The 18,627-nt window shown below is 55.3% G+C and overlaps 2 protein-coding genes across 2 annotated transcripts in view; one reads left to right on the top strand and one right to left on the bottom strand.

Moving 5' to 3' along the window:
- Positions 1 to 17,872, bottom strand: part of LOC132772929 (whey acidic protein-like) — a 36,837-nt gene extending 18,965 nt beyond the window's left edge. Inside the window, exons 1-2 of the mRNA XM_067468346.1 lie at positions 17,689 to 17,872; positions 16,078 to 16,245 (exon numbers count right to left, since the gene is read on the bottom strand). Coding sequence (XP_067324447.1) covers positions 16,078 to 16,245; positions 17,689 to 17,767 — 247 coding nt within the window. The 5' untranslated portion in view covers positions 17,768 to 17,872. The remainder of the gene's footprint in view (positions 1 to 16,077; positions 16,246 to 17,688) is intronic.
- LOC132772931 (eppin-like) lies at positions 1,633 to 6,655 on the top strand. The gene is made up of 4 exons (XM_060771778.2): positions 1,633 to 1,780; positions 3,548 to 3,700; positions 5,326 to 5,493; positions 6,386 to 6,655. The coding sequence occupies exons 1-4, from the start codon at positions 1,699 to 1,701 to the stop codon at positions 6,394 to 6,396; spliced, it is 414 nt and encodes a 137-aa protein (XP_060627761.2). The 5' UTR covers positions 1,633 to 1,698; the 3' UTR covers positions 6,397 to 6,655.
- Positions 17,873 to 18,627: the final 755 nt, after the last annotated feature.

Here is an 18,627-nt window from a genome sequence, read left to right on the forward strand (position 1 = left end):
CGAGATACGTTCGGATAGGTATGTAGGGCCAGAACCGTTTAGGGCTTTAAAGGTCAAAACCAGCACTTTGAATTGAGCCCGGTAGCAGATCGGCAGCCAGTGGAGCTGGTACAGCAGAGGAGTTGTATGCTCCCTGTGCCCCGCTCCTGTTAATACCATGGCTGCCGACCGTTGGACTAATTGGAGCTTCCGGGCCGTCTTCAAAGGCAACCCCACGTAGAGAGCGTTGCAGTAGTCTAAACGGGATGTAACCAGAGCGTGGACTACCGTGGCCAAGTCAGACTTCCCAAGGTACGGTCGCAGTTGGCGCACGAGTCTTAACTGTGCGAATGCTCCCCTGGTCACCGCCGAAACCTGGGGGTCCAGGCTCAGCGATGAGTCCAGGATCACACCCAAACTGCGAACCTGTGTCTTCAGGGGGAGTGCGACCCCGTCTAACACAGGCTGTAGCCCTATACCCTGTTCGGCCCTGCGACTGACCAGGAGTACCTCTGTCTTGTCTGGATTCAATTTCAATTTGTTCGCCCCCATCCAGACCGTCACAGCAGTCAAGCACCGGTTCAGGACCTCGACAGCCTCCTTAGTAGCAGGTGGGAAGGAGTGACAGAGCTGGACATCATCTGCGTACAGATGACACCGCACCCCGAAACTTTAGCCTTTGCTATACGGCCTTTGGGTGCATCTACACTGTAGAATGGATGCTGTTTGGCACCCCTTTAACTGCCGTGGTTCACTGGTACAGGATCCTAGGAGTTTGGCAGAGAAGGCTGAAGATCTTGTAAAGCTTCCTCTCCCAGGATTGCCTCCCAGTTAAGTTGCATTCATTCTGCTGTGTAGACTCACCTCAGGCCTCCTTTGCGGCTTGGAGGGAAGGAAGCACTCACAGAGCTCAAGGGCAAGCTATTGGGAATTGAAGGAGGCCACAGACAGAACCTGGTGGAGGAGGAGGGCTTCCTTCCTCTTGGACCACAGGAATGTATTTCTCTGCTTGGGCAGCGATGGTCTTTCTTGCAAAACGAGGAAGACTTTGTGTGATTGGGATGGGTTAATTGCACAGTGTAGACCAGGCATGGAGAGGGAGAGGGTGTCTACAAGGCAGCTCCCCCCAAGAAAGAAAGAGGACGCCAACCAAGACAGCAGGTAGACCAGGCATGGGCCAACTTCAGCCCTCCCTCCAGGTGTTTTGGACTTCAACCCTACTGGCTGTTAGGAATGGTGGGAGCTGCAGTCCAAAACACCCAGTTGGCCCATGCCTGGTCTACCCTGGTCTACCTGCTCTCTTGGTCGGTGCCCTCTTTCTTTCTTGGGGGGATCTGCCTTGTAGACACCCTCTCCCTCTCCAAAAGAGAAAAGAGCATGATGTGTGGGGAGGGGCCCCTCTCCTCCCAGAAACACTCCCTGCCCTCTCTTTGATGTCACCCCAGGGAGGGGGTTTCCCCAGTCTGCCTCCCTTCCTTCCTCCTTTGCTCCTCACCTGTTCAGAGGAGAAGAAGGAAGCGGCGTTGTGCAGTTCTGGACAAACCCAGCCTGCCCTCCTTGTGCAACCGCTGGACGGTTGATGGGCTCTCCAAACCAGCCTCCTTTCCTTCCTTCCTTCCTTCTTTCCCTCCCTCCCTCCTTCACTCCCTCCCTCGTGTCTTTGGGAGCCTTTAAAGCTTGCTTCGGAGCCTCCTCCGCTGGGCATTCCCACCTGGCACCATGGTCTCCTCCTCCATCAGCCTTGCCCTCTTGGTGGGCCTCTCTGGTCTCTTGGTTGAGCTTCCCGGTACAACAGCCAAGGGTGAGTCCTGTGTGGGGCCTAGTGGGAAAGGGGTGGGGTCCCTGGCCTGGCTTTTGGGAAGAGATCTCCAGGCCCAGGACTTGTCCTCCCATCCTTGCCTGGAGAGAAGGCATGGGACTCAACCTTCTCTCCACATGCAGAAGGTGCCTTCACTCCAGGTCCCAAATTCAGGGGGAGGCTGCTGAGTGGACCCTCCTTGGCTGCAGATATCATCCACTGGAGCACCTAGAACCCAAGAACTGGAAGGGACTCCCGAGGGTCATCTGGTCCCACCCCTGCCATGTGAAATGCAGCATCTGGGAGGTGGAGATCTGACCTCTGCTTAAAGGTCCCAAGGAAGGAGAGTCCAATCCCTTCCAAACGTGTACCTTCTGTTGCTCAGTAGTTCATGCAAACTAGGAGTCCATCCACATAATTAGTGCACATAATTAGTCAGAATCTCTTGTGATTTTGGATCCATTGGTTCACGTCTTTGTGAACGGCTTCAAGAGCTGGACATGTTTAACCTGCAGAAGAGAAGGCTTCCTTCCTGCTGCCCCGGAGACTAGGACGCAATGGAGCCGTGGCTTCCCGCTGCAGGAAGGGAAGGAGATTCCACCTGAACCTGAGGAAGAGCTTCCTAACTCCGAGAGCTGTTCAGCAGTGGAAGTCCCCCCCCCCCCTCTCTCTGCCCCGGAGGGAGCGTAGTTGAAGGAGGCTCCTTCTTTGGAGGCTTTGAAGCAGAGGCTGGATGGCCATCTGTCGGGGGTGCTTTGAATGCTATTTTCCTGCTTCTTGGCAGAAAGGGGTTGGACTGGGTGGTGGCCCACTAGGTCTCTTCCAGCACTAGGATTATACGATTCTATGGTTGTAATATTCCCCTTCTGGGGTCGCCTCAACTCCAGCCTTTGCTAGAAACTTCCAGAGAAGGAGACACCACTGGAACCCAAGGAAGCAGCAGCAGAATCCCCTAGAGTTGGAAGGGATCCTCAAAGGTCATCCAGCCCAACCCCGTTGTGCCACACAATCAAAGCACACTATGGCCAAAAAACCCAAGGAATCCCCAAAATGTACCATAATTTGTTCTACCTCGTTACCCATGGAGTGTGGCAGGATTTTGCAAAAGTTTTAGAGAGGGTGCACAAAAGGGTCTGGGGGCTACACTTTCTGCAGGGTGTCCTCCTTGGATCCATTTGGCTATGCATCTACTTACCTTCATCCCCTCCCCTTCCCAAATTCCACAGATGACCAAGAAGGTTTTAATGGGGACCAGCATCCAAAGCCAGTATCTTAGGAATCCTAGAATCAAAGAGCTGGAAGAGACCTCATGGGCCATCCAGTCCAACCCCATTCTGCCAAGAAGCAGGAATATTGCATTCAAGAAGATAAGCCTTCGAATCTATGGGCACAGCTTAGGAGATGTGGGGATAACCCTTGGCTTGAGTCAACAATTAAAATGAATTGCAAGTGAGCTGTCTCCCTGGCTACCCCCCCCCCCCCCCCGCTTCCCAATTTCCCTCCTGCAGGTGACTATTTCAACCAGCACATTTTCCTGCTATGGGGTGATGGAAGTTGTGGTTTTACAGGTTCTTGGCCTTTCTCAACAAACTAGAAATCCCAGCATTCCATAGCATGGAGACATCACAGTTAAAGTGGCATCAAACCGTTTTCATTCTACAGTGGGCAAATTCTGGGAGTCAAGGTCCAAAACACCTGGAGGGCCAAAGTTTGCCCATGCCTGGTCTAGATGGGCCAAACTGGGACTGACCTCCCCCTGTCTCTTTCCAGAGCGGCCTGGCTACTGCCTGAACTTGCCAGTCCCCTTGGCAGACCCTTCGGACAAGAGCGGATGCAGAAAGTGCAACGTGGACGCCGACTGTCCCCCGAGGGAGAAGTGTTGCGGTTTTGATTGCGGCAACACCTGCCAGGTGCCAGAGCCAAGTAAGAACGCCTTTGGGTCATTTTACGGGGGGAGTAATGAGGATGGGGGGGGGGTCTATGTGTAGCCCTTTCCATATCCTTAATGAAGGGGCCCAGATGTCTTCCAGCAAGATGGGCCTTGGAGGGGGGGGGCTAATAGTGATGTGTGCTGCAGAACTGACCAGGCCCCACTGCAGGGGGTTAAAAACCCCCCAACCAGGATGGTCATCTGGAGACAAAAGGTCCAAAAGACCTCTGGAGAGGTCCCAAGAGTTTATTTATTTATTGACAGCTTTTCTATTCGGCCCTTCTCCTCACCCCGCAGCAGGGGACTCAGGGCGGATTATGGTGTACACATATATGGCAAACATTCAATGCCCGTTTTGACATACAAACATATACAGACATACACAGAGGCTATTTAACTTTTTCTGGCCGCCAGGGGAGCTGTCGCTTTCCTTGTCCATCTGTGACGCTGATGAAGCACTTCCGCATTCCCCGCATGCTTCCCCGCAGGAATGCTTTGCTGGAGTCTTCTTTATGGCCTCATAAATGCCAATTTTGGCATACAAACATATACAGACATACACAGAGGCTATTTAACTTTTTCTGTCGCTTTCCTCGTCCATCTGCGACGCTGCTGAAGCACTTCCGCATTCCCCGCATGCTTCCCCGCTGGAATGTTTGCTGGAGTCTTCTTTATGGCCTCATAAATCAGTTAATTTAGCCTCCCCACACTTTAAGGTGGTACCTAATTTTCCTACTTGACAGGTGCAACTGTCTTTCGGGTTGCAAAGGTCAACAACAGGCTACACATAATTGGTTGGAAACCCACTCCCACCCGGGCTGGCTTTGAACTCATGACCTTTTGGTCAGAGTGATCTTAATGCAGCGGACACTCAGCCAGCTGCGCCACAATCCCGGTGCTGGAGGTGAGGGTCAAACTGGACCTCAGAGCAAACGAGAGGTTAAAAAGTGGTCTGGGCACAAATGTGGCCTTTGGGAAGGAGGTGCCAATGATGTCAGGCACCAACCCTCCCCTCGCTCGATATCACCAGTTCCCCATATGGTTCCCATGTGATGACCAGCAGTGACCATAGGATGGGTTTAGACCCAGAGGAGCCAAGGCTGGCAACCTGCACCCACAGGTGAACCCCCCCCCCCCCCGTAGTGTGTGGTCTGAGGTGATTGCAAGGACTGTCACTCCCAATAGAAGCCCGCCTGGACTCTATATAATATATTACATAATATAACACTTCCTTTATATTCCTCTGTTCTCCCTGAGTGGACCCAAAACAGATTAAAGAGACACAGGCAAACATTCAACGCCTTGTTACAATGTAATACAATGAGACACAAAGTCACAAACAAAGGCAAAGGCTTCTCCTTTCACCTCCGGCTCTGAAGGCGGTGCTCATCTCCAGCTCTGGGGGAAGAGCTCATCTCCACTTCCAAGCCAAGGAGCCTGCGTTGTCCATAGACACCTCCTAGTCGTGTGGCTGGCATGACTGCCTGGAGCGTCCTTTTGCAGGGGGGTTGCAGGGGGGGGCTTCCTGGCTCATCCTGCACCTCTTGTGTGTGTGTATGGGGGGGGGGGGGCACGGAGGCTGCCCTCCTGACGCTGCTTGCTCCCTTCCTTCTCCCAGACCGCTGCCGCCTCCCCCCCGTCACGGGACCCTGCAAAGCCCGCATGCCACACTTCTACCACAACTGGGGCAACAAGAGGTGTGAGGAGTTCATCTACGGAGGATGCCGTGGCAACCTGAACAGGTTTAAGACCAAGGAGGAGTGCCAGCGGGCCTGCAAGGGCAAAGGTGAGCGGGGGGGGGCAGGCTTCACCCCACCCGCAGGCAGCACAGGCCCAGCTGCTCACACGTGCATCATTGTCTTGGAAGGGGACCCTAAAGGCCACCCAGTCCAACCCGTTTCTGCCAGGCAGGAATGCAGAATTGAAGCCCTCCTGACAGATAGCCACCCAGCTTCTGCTTAAAACCTCCAGAGAAGGAGAGTCCGCCAAGCTCCCAGGCAGCAAGTGGATCTCAAGGGCCCCTCTATGCGCATTTCATGCTACAGCGCAGGGGTGGGGGTTGTGGGGCCCTCCGGGTGTTGCTGAACGGCCACTGCTAGTCGCCCTCTAAGCACTGACCCTTCCACATCCATCCCACTGGCTCAAGGGTCTCTGGGTCAGGCTTGCCCAATGGTTTCCCCTGAGGCTGAGAGAGAGTGACTTGCCCAGGGCCGCCCTGCGGGTTTCCAAGGCTGAGTAGCAACGTGAACCCTGGTTCCAGAGCTGTTGTCCAGCACTCAAACCACTGCACCAAGCGGGCTCTCCTTCTTGGACGTGAGAATGAAATAAGCCAAGGTTGATCCTGTCTTTTGCAAAGACAATCTCACTTACGAGTTGGGGGAAAGGAAAGGGGACCGGGAGGACACGGGGAGAGTCCTGCAAATGGCTGGGAAACCATGTCCAGAGATACCTTCCAGAGGTCTTTGCAAAGGAAGGAACGTGCTGCTTGGGTTGGGTGTCCTTCTGTGGAGGAGGCTAGATGTGCATCTGTCGGGAGGGCTTGAGTGGTGCCTTCCTGCCTGGAAGAAGGAAGGGGGGTCGGACTGGGTGGCCTCTGGGGTCTCTTCCCATCAGGGGATCCTACGAACTGCCGCCTGATGTCTGCCAGGATCTGAGATGGTGCCGTCTTTCTCTTCCAGGGCCAGAGTAGAGCAGAAGAGAAGCCACCGCTCCCCATGAACGGAGAACCCAAGAAGCAGCCCTCCTCCCGCTCTGCCTGTGGCCGCCCTGTTTCTTGCCTTTGCTCACCTTCCTTCCTTCCTTCCTTCCTTCCTTCCTTCCTTCCTTCCTTCCCTTCCCAGCTCACAGAGTCAGCCTGGAGCCCTTTGGGGCAAGTGGGCAGGGCTGGTGGGCTTCCGTAAGCATTGGAGGAAATAAATGACGTTCTGCGCATGCTTCAGTCTCCTGGCTGCTTTGTGTTCTCTGGAGCAGTTTCTCTTTGGGCTCCCCATGCTGGCCACCCCCCCCCCTGCCCACCAAGACTACAAACACCCTTGTGAGGCGGTCGATCAGCCGGTCAGTTGGTCGGTCGGTCCCTCCTGGGCTGAGGTGGGGCTGCCACGATGAAGGCCTGGGAGAGATGCTGCGCCCTCCATGCTTGGGTAGAACAGAGAACTGAAGCAGCGGGGCTTTCTTGCAGGGCCACGAGCGAGCAACACGTGCAAAAGCACAACCACGAAAGGTCGAGGTGCCCCGCCCAGTGTTCCTCTTGGCCACCCTAATGGGGTTTCCCTTCCTGCCCGCTTGCTTGGTCTCACTGTCCCTGCGGCCTCCTCTGGGCCCTTGGAGGGCTGCCTGCCTGTTCACACAGCAACGCATGACTCCCCCCCCCCCCCCCATGTGAGTTAATAATCCCTTCTTGCCTTTGGCCTGAACTTTGAATGAAGTGTTGCAGTGGTTCTTCCATCAGAAGCTGGCCACAAAATTGTGCTGGAGGACGCATGAATCTAGAACCTCCCAGGTGGGAGGCTGACCATAGAACTGCGCTGGACGACCCTTGGTTTCCTAAACGGGTGCCCCCTCGAAGAAGAATCCCTCAGTCCTCCAGCATGAAGTTGCCCATGGCTTTGAACTGGAAGGCTTACAGGCTCCTAGAGCGGACACTTCATTCCAACCCATCAATCATCCCACGATGCCCATGTGGCGCTGCTTCTCCATCGTGGAGCTGAGAGGCACAGGAATGGGCTTGGCTTCCACCCTGAACCCTGCTCACAAAAACACGGGGAACGGAATGGCAAGGAAACGCAGGCGGCCTTTATTCAGAGAAGACCTCTAGTGTGGACCCACCAGAGGCGCTTCCCCTGGGTCCAGGTGGCCCTCCGCTCCACACTTCTCTCAGGTGTTCTCCCAAGGCCTCAGTGGCAGCTTCGTCATTATCCTGCAAAAGGAAACGAGACAAGTGCATGAGCACACCTTGGGTGCCATCCTAGGCTTTGTAGTCTTGTGATCATGGGAGTTGTAGTTTTACAAGAGCTTCAACCTGCTCTGCCATAGAGGGCTGGTGCCACATCATGCGGCCTCTTCCAGCACATGCGTGGGACTCATGACTATGGAGAAGAAGGTTGGAATCCCTGCTCAGCCATGAAAACCCACTGAGGAGCCTTGGCCAAACCACACTTTCTCAGCCTCAGAGGGATAGCCACTCATGGATGTAAACCGGGCAGGGTCAAACTTCAGCCCTTAGGGTGTTTTGGACTCCGACTCCCACCATTCCTTCAGGCCCTTAAGTGCTGAGGGGGGAAAGTAAGGGGCCTGAGGCCAGGAATTGTGGGAGTTGAAGTCCCAAACGCCCAGAGGGAGAGCGGAAGTTTGCCCATGCCTGACTTAGGGTCGTCACAGACTGGCAACAGGTCACAGAATCCCCCCACGCCATCATTTCAGAAAGCGAAGCATGGGTCTGGCCTCTGGGGGTCTTTCGGACTGTGCGCAGCAGGTGCCCCTTTGGTTCTCGGGCCTGCTTCCCAGCAGGGATCGGGGCCAGGTTCTCTGTGGGAAAATGTTTCATCCCTTCCATGCTCAGAATCTTTCCCCTGAAATGGTTGACAGAACCTTTTGCTTGGCATTTGCTCAACACAGCTGACAAGGACAAACCCACAAGGCTAGGTTGTGTTGTGTATAGAACTGTGAACCCATTGAGACAGTTTATTATGCCAGTGGTTCCCAACCTTTTCTTTTTTTTTACCAGGGCCCACTTGACCAGGGCCAACTTGGATCAGGGCCTACTATGACCAGGGCCCACTTGACCAGGGCCAACTTGGATCAGGGCCTACTATGACCAGGGCCCACTTGACCAGGGCCAACTTGGATCAGGGCCTACTATGACCAGGGCCCACTTGACCAGGGCCAACTTGGATCAGGGCCTACTATGACCAGGGCCCACTTGACCAGGGCCAACTTGGATCAGGGCCTACTATGACCAGGGCCCACTTGACCAGGGCCAACTTGGATCAGGGCCTACTATGACCAGGGCCCACTTGACCAGGGCGGGGCAGGTCAGTTCTGCAGAAGTAAAATAAAATAAAATATAGAAGAAAAGAAGTTTGTGGACCGGGTTCTGGTTCTGGCAGCCAGTGCTGGTCTGCGGCCCACAAGTTGACTTCTGACTTGCCAGATAGTATTGACTTGATGTAGTCTATGGACGCTCTGTCTGATTTAATGATTAATAGAAGTTGGGGCAATCGCATATGCCTAATAGTTGTCAGTCAAATTCCATGGTTAATTACTAACTGGAGCGGAGCGCAGGGAGCGCACAACTCCTCTGCTGCACCAGCTCCACTGGCTGCCGATTTGCTACCGGGCTGAATTCAAAGTGCTGGCGTTGGCCTTTAAAGCCCTAAACGGTTCTGGCCCAACTTACCTCTCCGAACGTATCTCGGCCTATCAGCCTGCCAGGACCCTAAGATCTTCTGGGGGGGGGGGGCTGCTCTCTATCCCGCCTGCTTCACAGGTGCGGCTGGCGGGGACGAGAGACAAGGCCTTTTCTGTGGTGGCCCCACGGCTATGGAACGCCCTCCCCATGGAGGTAAGATCAGCCCCCTCATTGATGGTATTCCGGAAAAGACTAAAAACCTGGATGTTCGAACAGGCGTTCGGTTAACTCAGTGCAATAAGTGTAATGATTGAAGGACTGGCAATTTGGATGACGAAACTGGATCGCGATTTTAGTCAAGAGATGAATTGGATTGCTTATTGATATATGTATTGTGGATTGTGCTTTTATGCTTTTTAAACTGTATACTGTTGTTTGTTATAAGTTGTTGCAAACCGCGTTGAGTCGCCGGCTAGGCTGAGAAACGGCGGTATACAAGTATAGCAAATAAGTATAGCATCCCGGGACTCACCGTAGCGGCCGCAGGCGTCCACGCAGGCTTTGCGGCTGATGAAGTTGTTCTCGTTGGCGCGGCATCCCCCCCAAGTGAAGGGCAGGCACTCCTTCTTCTTGAAGAGGAAGTACCAGCGCTGCTGGAGGATGAAGCAGAGGCCCGGGTCGGGGGGGAGGATGCATATCCCTGGGGAGGAAAGGCAAGGCAAGGCGGGGGGGGGGGGGCAGGGGGCAGGCGTGGGGGGCAGGTGACGGCGGCACTCGGGAGGAAGGCCACACCCCAGCGCACCACCCCACGATTGAGATCCCAGGGAGTGGTATCGCCTGAGCAAACTACAACAACCCAGGATGAAACACATCATTAGGTTGTAACAGGGAATGCCGGGTGTGTGTGTGTACACAGCAGAATTATAGCACTGCTGCAGCTCCATCTTACGAGATCTAGGGATTTGTAGTTGGCTCTGAAACGGCAAATTCCGGGGTCTGATAGCACTGAGATCTAGTCACCGTGGTGTCAAAGAGCATTCATGCTCCCAAAGGGGCATCTACACAGCAGAATGAATGCAGTTGGACAGCATTTTAACCATGGCAGCTCAATGCAGCGGAAACCTGGAAACTGTAGATTTGCAAGGTCATTACTGTTTTAATCCAGGCATGGGCAAACTTTGGCCCTCCCTCCAGGTGTTTTGGACTTCAGGTCCCACCATTCCTGGCCTCAGGACCCTTCCTTTTCCTTTTCTGCTTAACTGGCTGAGGGGAGAAAGGAAAGGGCTTGAGGAATGGTGGGACCTGAAGTCCAAAACGTGGGCTGAAGTTTACCCCTTCTCGGTTGACACCCACAAGTGGCCCTCTCCACCCAAGGGTGTGCTCCCCCGCTTCCCCCTCACGGCACTCACCCAGATCTCCAGACGCCGTGGGGAGGGTCTCCCAGAGCAGGAGGAACCCCAGGAAGAGAGTGGGGGTCCTGAAGCCCATCTCTGGGCAAAGGCCGGACCCCAAGGTCAACCTGGGCAGCGACGAGGGCCAAGAGGTCCTTCCTGAAAGACAGGAGCCCTCCTTGCACACAGCAGGCAACGTGGGACCCTGACCCCTGCCCTGAAACGGAGCCACCTTCAACGGGCTCCCATAATAAGGCACCCCCTCCTCCCCCCACCGGATTCTGGTCCAGGTGAGGAATGGAAACGTGGCTCACCTCCGCCTGCGAGGTCCAGCAGTCAATGTGTGCGGAAAGAACAGTCCGTTCGCACATCCCACCTGGCTGCCTTTGAACCCCAGGCGCCGGCCGACCCGCAGTGTTCTCTCCAAGCGAGAGATGACAAGCCAGGCATGGCAGAGGAACCCACCCACGCTCCCAAGTGCGGAAGCCAGGCTTGCCTTCTCTGCCCTGGACCAGACTGGGGAGCGCTTGGCAGAGACCACACGGAGCTGTCCACAGCTCCAGACGTGGGCGGTTCGTCCATTATGCGGAGTAAGCGGTCGCAGAACACTTTTTTTGCCAGGGGCGCAGAGGTGCCTCTATAAATGCCCCTCGACCGCCACTTGAGGAGCGCCCCCCCCCCCCTCAGCTCACAACAGCCCTCGCAGTCAGTCCGGGGGGAGCCTCGGCTTTCTTGCCTCGCTGCCGGGCGATCCTCTTCCCAAAGGGGCCGGGCCCTTGAGCCTCGCCTCGCCCCTCTCGTTCCTGCTCCACCCGGCCACCGGGTGCGTTCTCCGCGTTCGATCCCTTCCCCATGACCAGCTCCCTTTCCTGATTCCCCAGCGCTCCACCTGCCTCCCCTCCTCTCCCCAATCCGCGGGTGGGCCAAGGGGCGGAGCCGCCACTCCTGGCCTTCTTTGGGTCCGGAGGCGTGCCTGAAGACCCCAGCGTGCGCACCAAAAGTCGCCTCTTCTCCTGACTTTCTCTTCAGCCATTGGGACCAAGAGAGAGAGAGAGAGAGAGAGAGAGAGAGAGCCCCTCCGGCTGGAGGTATCTCCCACCTCCGCTCCCTCCTTTGTTTTTGCGCCTACCTTCAGGAAAGGTGGGCATCTCCACCTCTCTCTCTCTCTCTCTCTCTCTCTCGGTCCCAATGGCTGAGGAGAAAGTCAGGAGTAGACTTTTGGTGCACACGCCGGGGTCTTCAGGCACGCCTCCGGACCCAAAGCGGGCCAGGCAAGGGAGCAAGTGCGGCAAGTGTAGTTACCGGGATGTATAGTTCACCCACAATCAAAGAGCATTCTGAACTCCACCGATGATGGAATTGAACCAAATATGGCACACAGAACTCCCACGACAAACAGAAAATATATATCAATGATTGGTTGGGGGGGGGGCGGCAAAATACTGTTTGCTTACCTTTGAAAATTACCTAGGGCCGCCTCTGGCTCCAGAGCTCCCTCCCTGTAAGTGCACAGCCCCATTGACACTGGGGGAGGCCATAGCGAGGGTCTGTGCATCATGGAAGCACAGGCACACGGGCACGGACTGAGCCAGAACCAGCCCCACAACCCCACAGCCCCACGCTCGGGAGGAGAAGCAGGGCTCAGAGCCACTCAGGACCATTCTGCAGAGCCCACAGAGCAAGAGCCACTGCTGCTTGGAAGCCTAGAATGCTAGAGATGGGAGAGACCTGGTGGGCCATCATCCAGTCCAACCCCATTCTGCCAAGAAGCAGGGAAATCCCACTCAAAGCACTCCCTACAGATGGCCATCCAGCCTCTGTTTAAAAGCCTCCCAAGAAGGAGCCTCCACCACACTCCACAAAAGGGGGGGGGGGAGAGAGAGAGAGAGAGAGGGAGAGAGTTCCACTGCTGAACAGCTCTCACAGCGAGGAAGTTCTTCCTCAGGTCCAGGTGGACTCTCCTTCCTTTGCTGTAGTTTGAAGCCGTGGCTCCATGGCGCCCTAGTCTCTCTCCAGGGCAGCAGAAAGGACGCCTGCTCCCTCCCCCATCCCTAGGGCTTGCCCTCCCCTCTTGACCCCTGGCCCTTCCCGTGTCTCCTCTCAGCCTTCTCTTCTGCTCCTCAGAGGGACCCATGCCTTCCCGGCCTTTGACCCTTTGGGTTGCTCTCCGCCGGGCACCTTCTGCCTTGGAGCCCAGCTCCTCAGAGTGCGCCTTGCCCAGGGTCAGCCAGAGGATTCCCATGGTCGAGGGGCAACGGGAGACTTAGTCCAACCTTCCAGCCCTAAGTGGACATCTGCAGAGCTGAAAACCAGAAGTCCTCCCTCGGGGAGGGATTGGTCAAGCGTGACCTTTCTCCAGTCGTTGGTCATCCATCCGATTTGTTGCGCCAAAGGGCCAGAGGCAGGAGAGCCAGGCCTTGAGTAAACAGTCTCTCCCTCCTCCTCCTCCTCCTCCTCCTCCTCCTCCTCCTCCTGCAATGGCGTTGCCCAGTTCTCCCGAATCCAGCCCTCCCTCTCTGCCAGGCGTTTACGAATCCAGCCTTCTCCCTCCTCTCTGTCCACAAGCCCTTCCTCCCAATTCTGGTGATGGCTGCTGATCCTTGACCTATTGGACATACTTGTGAACGCACAGACACGGGTCTGGATGCTAGAGCAGGGCTTCCTTCGCTCCCATTGTCTTCATGTCCAGACAATAGCCTTTGCTTCGGGGTTTCATGCTGCTGCTCTTAAGGAGTTTGGCCAGGTGTTGGGAATGCCCTTGTTTTGGGCTTCAGCTCCCAAAGCGGATGAGGGGGGAAAGGGAGGGGCCTGAGGCTGTCAGGAATTGTGGAAGTCCACCACACCTGGAGGGAGGGCCAAAGTTGGCCCGTGCCTGCCCTAAGGCGTAACTAGTATCCAAGGGTTTTATCGGCAAGGTTCTGTCGTTGCATTCAGGAGATTTCAACTCCCACAATTCCCAACAGCCGCAGGACTTTTTTTTTCCCTTTTCCATTTCCTCTTCTGCTTAAGGAAAGGGAAAAGGGAAAGGTCCATGGCTGTGGGGAATGGTGGGAGTTGAAGTCCACCACACCTGGAGGGAGGGCCGAAGTTGGCCCATGCCTGACTTAGGGTCATCCACCGCAGGCCATCCCAGGCCAAGCAGCCCAGCCCTCCTGCCCCCCTCCCCATTGGCCACCAGAATACTAACTGGGTTTACACTGGGGGGGGGGGGGGTCGTGCAGAAACACAGGGCGCTCAGGAAACAACTTCCAGCAGAAGCTGGCCACAGAATTGTGCTGGAGGACCGAGGAATCTAGAACCTCCCAGGTGGGGGGTTGACCATAGAACTGCACTGGACGACCCTGAGTTTGCTAAACGGGTGCCCCCTCGAAGAAGAATCCCTCAGTCCTCCAGCATGAAGTTGCCCATGGCTTTGAACTGGAAGGCTTACAGGCTCCTAGAGCGGACATTTCAGTCCAAGCCATCAATCATCAAACTCACAAAGGTCAAGGCTGTAAATGTGGAGAGAAGTCCATGTGGCGCGGCTTCTCCATTGTGGAGCTGAGAGGCACAGGAATGGGCTCGGCTTCCACCCTGAACCCTGCGCACAAAAACACGGGGAACAGAATGGCAAGGAAACGCAGGCGGCCTTTATTCAGAGAAGACCTCTAGTGTGGACCCACCAGAGGCGCTTCCCCTGGGTCCAGGTGGCCCTCCGCTCCACACTTCTCTCAGGTGTTCTCCCCAGGTGTTCTCCCAAGGCCTCAGCGGCAGCGTCTTCATTATCCTGCAAAGAGAAAAGAGCCAAGTGCATGAGCGTGTCTTGGGTGCCATCCTAGGCGTTGTAGTCTTGGGATCACGGGAGATGTAGATTTACAAGAGCTTCAACCTGCTCTGCCATGGAGCGCTGGTGCCACATCATGCGCCCGCTTCTGGCGCATTTATTTATTTAAACATTTATATTCCACCCTTCTTCTCACCCCGGCTCAGGGGACTCAGGGCAGAGCACAGCATAAAGACGGCAAACATTCAATGCCGGGACACAAATTCATATGCGCATACATAATCATGACACACATTTGTCTCAATATGAAAATACACCATTTAAAACCGTCCTAGTCGTCAGCGCCAAATCTAATTGGCCTGGTGACCTTTCCTATCGCTGCCTTATTGCCTTGTCCCGAAAGCTTGGCCCTTCTCACCTCGAGAGGCACTCAGGGCGGAGCACAAGATACATATACACGGCAAGCATTCAATGCCGGGACATAAAATAAACTATAAATACACATAAACATTGGAACCAGTCGTCCCCACGTTAAAATCAACTGTTAAAACCGTCTCAAATCATCCTTATTGACTCTGGTCGGCAAGGTAAAGTTTCCTCCTGGCACTGCCCCAAAGTCTTGGTCCCACAGCCAGGTTTTTAAATTTTCACCAACTTTCTGAAGGACAGGAGGGAGGGAGGGAGGGCGCTGATCTAATCTCGCCAGGAAGGAAGTGCCATAGTGAGGGGGCCATCACTGAGAAGGCCTCTCTCTCTCTCTCTCTCTCTCTCGTCCCTGCCAAATGCGGCTGTGAAGGTGGTGGGACCGAGAGCAGGGCCTCCCCAGAGATCTTAGTCTTTGTGGTGGTTCGTAAAGGAGATGTGTTCGGACAGATAAACTGGGCTGGAGCTGTTTAAGGCTTTATAGGCCAAAGCCTAGCTTGTGGAAGAGAAGGCTGAGAGGAGACATGATGTCCATATCTAAAATATGTGAGGGGAATATGTCCTAGGGAGGAGGGGGCAGGCTTCCTTTCTGCTGCCCTGAAGAACAGGACGCAATGGAACAATGGCTTCAAATGGCAGGAAAGGAAGGACATTCCACCTGAACATGAGAACTTGCTGACAGTGAGAGAGAGAGCTGTTCAGCAGTGGAACTCTCTGCCCTTTGTGGAGTGTGGTGGAGGCAGGCTCCCTCTTTGGAGGCTTTGTAGCAGAGGCTGGGTGGCATTTGCAGGGGATTTTCCTGTTTCTTGGCAGAATAGGGTTGGACTGGATGGCCCACCAGTAACCTCAGCACACTACAGAACAGAATCCACTTAAAATCGGGTTCCTGCCTCCTGCTGAATTCTGAGGTTTGTAGTTCAGGGAGGAGCCTTTGCCAGCCTCCCAAAAGTACAAACCCCAGAATTCTGCAGGAGGCAGGAACCCGATTTAAAGTGGATTCTGTTCTCGAGTGTGATGAAGCCACGGGTCTCTTCCAACTCCAGGATTCTGTGATTCCAATGGGAGCGTGGACCACCGTGGCCAAGCCTGGCTTCCCAAGGAATGGGTGCACAAGTAGTGTTAAGTGTGCAAAAGCCCCCCCCCCCCCCCGGGAGACTCCAGGCTCAGCGATGAGTCCAGGATCCCACCCAAGCTGTGACCCTGCGCCTTCGGGGGGGTGTCGCCCCTTCCCTCCTTCCTTCCCCCCAGCACAGGCTGCAACCCCATGCCCGGTTCGGCCTTGCGACTGACCAGGAGGACCGCTGCCTTGCCTGGATTCAGCTTCAATCCAGACCGTCACAGTGGCCAGGCACCAGTTCCAGACCTGGACGGCAGGCAGATTTCCCCAACACCTGCTTGGCCCCCCAACCTGCGTGAAGGAGGCCCCCCCCCCCCCCCGGGACTCACCGTAGTGTCCGCAGACGTCCATGCAGGCCTCGTGGGTGGGGAAGTTGTTCTCGTTGGCCCGGCACCCCCCCCAAGTGAAGGGCCGGCACTCCTTCTTCTGGAAGTGGAAGTACCAGCGCTGCTGGAGGTTGAAGCAGACGCCCGGGTCGGACGGGAGCATGCACACCCCTGGGGGGGAAAGGCGGGGGGGGGGCAGGCACAGGGGGCAGCGTTACTGCATGACATACATCATCGGGTTGGAAGGAGGAATGCCGTGTGTGAGTGTGAGTGTGCAGGGCTGTAGTCAAGGGGGAGGGGGTGTTAGGGGTTCAATCCCCCCTCGAAATGTTTCAGGTTAAAAACATCCCTGGTTTACTTATGAATTTCAACTGGTGAGCCCACTCCCTTGCTGCTAAGTCTATGAGATGTCCCTCCAGAACTGCAACACCCTCTCCAGCACATTGGGACAATTCCCCCTTATACCAACCCCAGGGATTACTTCGGTCCGAAGACCAAAATTTGCTTGAAGTCCCCAACATCCGGACTTATCACCTGTCCTCTCCTAGGCAGAGGGCCTTCTCGATCGTGGCCCCTTATTTATGGAATGTCTTGGCGGTTGGAACCCGAACCATCCGAGACCTACTTGCTTGTCGGAAAGCCTGTAAGACCTTTCTCTTCCGACAAGCTTTCGATGGGTGAATAACAACTCGGGACTACGTCGGTTCTCGTTTTTATTGTATTTTAAAGTTGGTTGTATTGTTTCAATCTACTGCTGTAAACCGCTCCGAGCCAAATTGGGAGTGGCGGTGTACAAGTCAAATAAATAAAATAAAATAAATAAAAATGTATTCACAGTCCTGACTTGCATCAAGCGCTGAAAGGAACCCAGTTGCCCCCCCCCCCCCACACACACACACCTGGGAGGCCACACCTGAGGCATTGGGGGGGGGGGCAGGACTTGAAGCCCCCCATGAAGGAGACGAGAAAATTGATTTAATTAAGTCTATATAAAATATAGAATGAACCATATTGTTTAAATGATTTTTGAACTACTTCTCATGATTCCCTATAAAAAAAACCTCCCCCCCCCCCCTTGAGATTTTTTTTCTGGCTACGGTCCTGTGTGAGTGTGGACACACAGCAGAATTAAAGCAGTTTGACCACACTTGCACTGCTGCAGCTCCATCTTGTGAGATCTTGGGATTTGTAGTTGGCTCTGAAACGGCATATTCCAGGATCTCACAGCACTGGGATGGAGTCACCGTGGTGACAAAGAGCATTCGTCCTCCCAGAGGGGCATCTACACGGCAGAATGAATGCACTCCGACAGCATTTTAACCATGGCAGCTCAAACAGCAGAAGCCTGGAAACTGTAGTTTTGCAAGGTCATCCGTGTTTTAATCCAGGCATGAGCAAACTTGGGCCCTCCCTCCTGGTGTTTTGGACTACAACTCCCACCATTCCTGGCCTCAGGACCCTTCCTTTTCCTTTTCAGCGGTTGAGGCCGAGGCCAGGAATGGTGGGAGTTGAAGTCCAAAATGTGGGCTGAAGTTTATCCCCGCTTGGTTGACATCCACGAGTGGGTCTCCCCACCCACAGATGTGCTCCCCGCTTCCCCCTCACGGCACTCACCCAGATCTCCAGACGCCGTGGGGAGGGTCTCCCAGAGCAGGAGGAACCCCAGGAAGAGAGCGGGGGTCCCGGCACCCATCTCTGGGCAAGGGCCGGACCCCAAGGTCAACCCGGGCAGCGACGAGGGCCAAGAGGTCCTTCCTGAAAGAAAGGAGCCCTCCTTGCAGTGGAATCCCCCAACGGTGGGACCCTGACCCCTTCCCCGAAATGGAGCCACCTTCAACGGGCTCCCATAATAAGCCCCCCCCCCCACCAGATTCTGGCCCAGGTGAGGAATGGAAAGGTGGCTCACCTCCGCCTTCGAGGTCCAGTGGTCAAGGAGTGCGGAAAGAACAGTCCGTTCGCCCATCCCACCTGGCTGCCTTTGAACCCCAGGCGCCGGCCGACCCACAGCGTTCTCTTGAGTGGGAGATGACAAGCCAGGCGTGGCAGAGGAACCCACCCACGCTCCCAAGTGCGGGAGCCAGGCTTGCCTTCTCTGCCCAGACTGGGGAGCGCCTGGGGGCTTGTCCAGCCGGTCAGCCAGGCAGAGACCACAGGGAGCTGTCCACGGACACAGAGCTCCCTCCCTGCAAGTGCACAGCCCCATTGGCTCTGGGGGAGGCCATAGCGAGGCACAAAGAGAAGCACTGGCCCACGGCACAGGCAGAGCCAGCCCCACGCTCGCTCGCTCGCTCGGGGGGAGAAGCAGGCCTCACGGCCCTTCAGGGTTTCTGCAGCAGCAGCAGCCCACAGAGCAAGAGCCACTGCCACTCGGAGCTCTTCCCTCCCTTCTCACACTTCAGGAGATTGATTTATTTCGTGCCAAAAGCATTGCACAAATTAGTAGAAAACTGATAAAAAACAGAAGGAGCACAAGGGGCTAAATATCTTTGGACCAAAAATGGGCAACAGCAACTGCATTGTCTGTAGCCTCCAACAATTCTTCCCCTGTGCATG

This window comes from Anolis sagrei, chromosome 4 (genome assembly GCF_037176765.1).
Source record: "Anolis sagrei isolate rAnoSag1 chromosome 4, rAnoSag1.mat, whole genome shotgun sequence".
Taxonomy (NCBI): domain Eukaryota; kingdom Metazoa; phylum Chordata; class Lepidosauria; order Squamata; family Dactyloidae; genus Anolis; species Anolis sagrei.

Bases quoted from the DNA above. Each gene is read 5' to 3' on its own strand.
- LOC132772931 (XM_060771778.2), top strand. From the start codon at position 1,699: ATGGTCTCCTCCTCCATCAGCCTTGCCCTCTTGGTGGGCCTCTCTGGT. The intron at 1,781-3,547 runs GTGAGTCCTGTG...GTCTCTTTCCAG, and splicing joins TCCCGGTACAACAGCCAAGG to AGCGGCCTGGCTACTGCCTG. The intron at 3,701-5,325 runs GTAAGAACGCCT...TCCTTCTCCCAG, and splicing joins CTGCCAGGTGCCAGAGCCAA to ACCGCTGCCGCCTCCCCCCC.